The sequence below is a fragment of the Apium graveolens genome, chromosome 7 (assembly GCF_009905375.1).
Source record: "Apium graveolens cultivar Ventura chromosome 7, ASM990537v1, whole genome shotgun sequence".
Lineage (NCBI taxonomy): Eukaryota > Viridiplantae > Streptophyta > Magnoliopsida > Apiales > Apiaceae > Apium > Apium graveolens.
Window position 1 is genome coordinate 123,446,647 of NC_133653.1, and position 5,577 is coordinate 123,452,223.

At 34.2% G+C, this 5,577-nt stretch overlaps 1 protein-coding gene across 2 annotated transcripts; it reads left to right on the forward strand.

Moving 5' to 3' along the window:
• Positions 1-1,120: 1,120 nt before the first annotated feature.
• Positions 1,121-4,976, forward strand: LOC141671402 (protein DJ-1 homolog B-like). Of its 2 annotated transcripts, none has more exons than XM_074477640.1 (8): positions 1,121-1,543; positions 1,665-1,800; positions 2,628-2,828; positions 2,909-3,049; positions 3,946-4,020; positions 4,108-4,191; positions 4,297-4,369; positions 4,456-4,976. In XM_074477640.1, exons 2-5 carry the CDS (start codon positions 1,681-1,683, stop codon positions 3,967-3,969), a joined length of 486 nt encoding a protein of 161 aa, XP_074333741.1. In that variant the 5' UTR covers positions 1,121-1,543; positions 1,665-1,680; the 3' UTR covers positions 3,970-4,020; positions 4,108-4,191; positions 4,297-4,369; positions 4,456-4,976. The 2 variants fall into 2 exon arrangements, with proteins under 2 accessions (XP_074333741.1, XP_074333740.1); XM_074477639.1 differs by having other exon boundaries at positions 1,124-1,543; positions 3,936-4,020.
• The last annotated feature ends 601 nt before the right edge of the window (positions 4,977-5,577 follow it).

The window sequence follows — 5,577 nt, forward strand, 5'->3', positions numbered from 1 at the left end:
TTTCAGGCATTGCATTTGCTTTCTGGTGTTGTAGTAGGTTATTTAGTGTTTCCTTAGGTATTGTACTATTCTTAAAATTTATTTGTTATATTCATGTTCTAATTTTTTTAAAATCGTTTTTAATTGATCCAACCGTACGGATGGTGTTAACTAATTTTAGATATGTGTAATTTTTTAAAAAAAAAATTAATTTTATATCATGTGCTTTTGTAATAGTTAAACTACGGTGCACACGGGTTCCCATTACGTAGTCTTGTTTAGGGTGGGGATTCTATTTTTTTTAAAAAAAATTTCAACGATCCAACCGTACGGATGATGATACCTACTAATTTTAGAGATGTCTAATTTTTTTTTTTAAAAAAATTAGATTTTATATCGTGTGTTTTTATAATAGTCAAATTACGGTCAACACGGGTTCCTATAACCAAGTCTTGACCCGAGTGATGATTCTATTTTTTAAAAAATTTTGTTCGACGATTGAACCGTAGGGATGATGATACCTACTAATTTTAGAGATGTCTAAATTTTTTTAAAAAATTTAGATTTTACATCGTGTATTTTTATAATAGTCAAATTAGGTCAACACGGGTTCCTATAAGCAAGTCTTGTCCCGAGTGGTGATTCTATTTTTTTAAATTCTTGTTCAGTGATCCAACCTTACGGATGATATTACCTACTAATTTTAAAGATGTGTAATTTTTTTAAAAAAATTAGATTTTATATCATGTGTTTTTATAATAGTCAAATTACGGTCAACACGGGTTCCTTGTAGATTCTTGTCCCGAATGGTTTCTATTTTTTTTAAAAATTCTTGTTCGACGATCCAATTATACAAATAATTATTCCGATAAACTTTATCATTATCGTGTTATTTTGGCATATATTTTACATTAGTTGTATAATTTTCTAATAATATTTAAAATTGTAAATATTTAATAAAATCAGAAAAAAAAAATTTAAGACACGGATCTGCACACTTCCCCAGGCCAAATATTTTAAAAATGTTAATACCTATTAATTCCAGTAATTTTTAATATGTTTTTTAAATTCAGATTTATTTCTATTGTTATTATTGGGCTCATTTTCGTCCAAAAAAGTAGGCAGCTAATTTCCCTCCAATCCAAATTTCACTAACTTAAATTCTCAATCCACCTTATCTCTCTCAACCTTATCACTTCCGCCTCTCTTTCTCTTGACATACTCTCTTAACCCCCAAATTACACCTCCCGATTCTTTGGGCACTCACCGATTCTTTCTGTTTAGATCATCGCCATTTTTATTTTGCCCCTCTTCCCAGTGTCAAAATACACACACAATCTATCTATCCCTCTCTCTCTCTCTCTCTCTCCTCTTCAATTAATAATTATAAATTCATATCCAAGCTAGGGTTTGTGTAGGCTGTGATTGATCAACGGTGGCGGAAATGGAGAATTCTGAGACAAAAGATTGCGTTCGAGTTGCGGTGAACATAAGGCCACTAGTAACAAATGAATTAGCTACTGGTTGTACCGATTGCATCGCCGTACCTCCCGGTGAACCACAGGTATAATTGATTGTGTGTAGAGTGGATAATTCAGTTGATGTGTAGCTACTGATATTTTTCGAGATTTCAAGTTTTCGAGATTATTAATTGATTGATGTTTATTATAATATGTATTAAATAGGTTCAAATTGGAGCTCATGTGTTCACATTTAATTATGTTTACGGTAGCTCTGGCCAACATTCCTCGCGGATGTGTTGCTCCTCTAGTTGATGCACTCTATCAGGGATATAATGGCACTGTTCTTGCTTACGGTCAGGTAAAGCTTTAATTTACTTCTTAATTAGGAATTTTGATTTATTTTTTAGTTCTGGCAATATATTTCAGCCTTATTTCTGTGCAAATGCGATTTAGGTTAAAGTTCAACGGTGTCGACATTTTAATTTTGTAATTTGTTTGGGTAAAAATATGTGGATGTTAGTTTTTTCATCCTGCAAAAGTTTTCATCCTAGTGAGGCCTAATACTTTATTAAAGATGCAGTTTAAATGGGAATGTTTTTTATTTTGTTTAATTCGGTTACTGGTATAATTAGCGAAATAAAAAAAGCGGTTCTATGTAGGATGAACTATATGTATAATTCATACATAATTCACTGCAATAAGTTATGCCTCCCTCTTACAGAGTACTACTGGAATAAGATAATTGGTAGTTGTGATGTCATTTTGAACTGTACTATGTCTATGGGTCTAGTTTTGCCACCTCTATTATTATTTCATTTCCAAAAAATTCTATAAACAATGAAAGTATTTTACACAAAGTGCCTGTTTATCATGTCACTGGTATTGTTAGATCGAACCCAAATTCAGAATGGAATAGCAATATGTTCTTATGAATAATTTAACATCTAAATTAAAATTTTGTTTCTTTGCTATATTTATGATTTTGTTTATATAGAGGTTGTAGGTTTCCTCTATCGATGTTATAGAAATCCTGGGATTTCTGGATACGGTGAATTACAAGAAATCTAAGTACTCACGAACACATTTGTCTCTACAGAGACCCGAACTCTCTATCTCTTGTTAAGTGTGAGGGTATCTACTAGGCTAAAATGTTAGGGATATTATCACAAATTACTTTCGGTTTAGGTTCTTGTTTTTATAGCTAATGGGTCAGAGGAAATGGAAACTATTTCAATCATCGATGTTCTTCGGCGAGCAAAAGCTGAGGTGATAGATGCATCTGTTGAAGATGCTAAAGAGACTATAGGTTCACGCAAAGTGAAAATTGTAGCAGACATGCTCCTAAACGAGGCTTCAAAGCTTTCATATGACTTGATTGCATTACCAGTGAGTTAAGTTCCTGTTTCACATGATAGTGGATTTGTTAATGAATCTGTTGATTTTAAGAACTTGTGATTTTTATTTAGGGTGGGATTCCTGGTGCCAAAAAGTTCACTAGTTCAGAAACTCTGGTTGAAATGCTAAAGAAGCAGAAATTTTCAAAAAAATCTTGTGGAGCTATTTGTGCGTCCCCTGCTCTGGTTCTGGAACCCCATGGCTTACTTGAGGTATCTTCTTCAGTCCTGTTTCCTTATTTGATACCTTGATAGTCATTATTTTTCACAAGCTTAAAGTTCAAACGAAAAGCATTTTAGTATTTCACTGCAATTAGTTTAGGCTAGTTATTGGGGGTCTTATTACAAGTTCAGATAAATGAGCATATTCAGAGTCTCCTGTATGATCTTAATTAGAATGAATAATTAACATATTTTGTGAAGTTGTAAAATTATCCACTTTTATGAGGAATGTAACTTGTGGTGTTACTTTATGTTAGTTAAATCCTCTGGTTATGCGATTCAGATCCTCTACCCTCCCTACAGGCTACACTCTCGTGTGATTGAAAAGATAACTCGGTCTACATGACTGCTGAATTTATGTTTGATAGATGCTTGTAGGCAAGGTCTGAACTTATCTAAAATAGAGACTCTTGATTTTAACTTGCAACATCAGAAATTCACTAGTATTACAATAGTAAAACAATTTCATAAGATCCAGAGTCCTGTTGACGATGTTGAATTATTTAGATTGTCTGGAGCATTTCCAACATTTATGAAGGATGGCAAGACAGTTGCATTTGTTGACAGTGAGTTCAAGTCTGTCTGTGTAGCTAATGACCAAAACATGCGCAAGGTTTACGATGTATGTATTATATACCATAACCATATAACTTATAAAAGTCTTTGGATTCAGTATGTTCAGTAGGTAGTTAAGCAATAGTAATTTGGAATACTATCCAATATGTTTGTGTTAATAAATAGCTGGATAAGCTCACAAATTATGAAAATAAAACCAATAATGCCTACTACTAATCCTGAAGGTACCTATTTGTTCATCCTTATCATTCTTTAATCACTGTTTAATTGTGAAACAACAATAATTAATACTCCTGTTTAGTGGTGGCTAGTATGGCTTGTTTAGTGGTGGCTAGTATGGTCTGCTCCCCGCCCAGCTGCTCGCCGTGCACCTCCCGCAACACCTGGTATTGTTATTGAATCTGATAATTTTGTTTAATTTTCTGTTTTGTGACGTTTTCACATTCTTAATGCTTCTACTGTTCCTATTGCAGTTCGCCAAGCTCCTCCCCCTGCCCCTGCTTCTAGTGGTGGTGGTGGATCCATGCTAGGAGGCCTTGGTACAACTATTGATCAAGGTATGATAATACTTACCTGAAAGTTTTTTTTAAAATATAATATCTTTACAATATTCTCTGTTAACCAAACATTGTATGTTTATGTTTCTGGTTGTTTTTATATAGGTATGGGCGGGGAACTACTCATTTCATTTCGAAGAGCAACTGGGCAGAAATCGCAGCGTATTATTTTTTATAGGTATCTGTTATTTTCTAAGTTGTATTGCAGCTCATACATAATGTTTGTAATGTTTACGATGTATACTAATAATATACTGTCTTTAGGGATGGTGTCAATGAGGGGCAGTTCAATCAAGTTTTGCTATATGAGCTTGATGCAATTTGCATATATCTTTAGCATGTCCAGGCGGCCAAGTTTGAAGCCGAAACTTCTGGTGTTCAGGATGGTGAATATCACTTTTCAAAGCATGAATATGCTATAGGGCGTGGGAAGCATAGTGGAATCTACGGAGCTACCTCGAAAAATGAAAATATTGAGCATGGAAAGTGAACAACATTGAGGATAAATAAAAATGAGTTGTCTGCAGAGGCTAGAGTCGAAATGAGTAGGTGACATTATTTAAGAAAAGAAAAGAAAAAAAAATTGCTCATTTGTTCTTTTGAAGTTAGAATTTGGTACTTTGATATTTAGAACCAAGTATCCGATTTAATCTATGCTTGTTGATAAGACTTTAGAAACAGTTTAGTAAGTTTTAAATTTCATTGAATGTTTGTTGTATTGATTGTTGGATGCCTTGTTTGGCAGGATAACATAAAAGCATAATAATTATGTCAATTTTTTTTAATTTTTGAAGTGTTGCATTTGACTCTATATGGTGTTGCATAAGACTAAACATGATGTTACATATGAATAAATGGTGTTGTAGACAACTAAAATCAATGTTGCATTACATATTGTGGGATCCACTCCTGACGTGGTAAAAATGGAGCCCATTGCTGATGTGGAAAATATGGGACCCCTATGCTGATGTGTCAAAGTAGGGACCACTGCTGACGTGGCAAAATGACGTGTCACTTGCCACGTAGGACACATTGGTGATGTGGCTTCATTTTATGCAACAATAACTGTTGTCATTATAGACGTTTACTGTTACAAAAGACACATAATGCAACGCTTTTTTGTGTTGCATAATTCGTTGCCTTAGGGCTCTACGGCCACGTCCACGTCCATGTCCACATTGGCAACTCCTGCCTGATATTGCCTATTACCTTATGCAACACCATTTAGGACTTATGCAACTGTATAGTAGGGGTTGCCTATGTGCGCTTATGGCGTAGTGAACAAAGGGTTCATAATGGGATATGGTAATTTAGTTTCTAGAAATGTTGTCATTGAAGATGTAGCACTGGTAGCTGGCCTTGAGGTGAATCTTCTAAGTGTTAGTC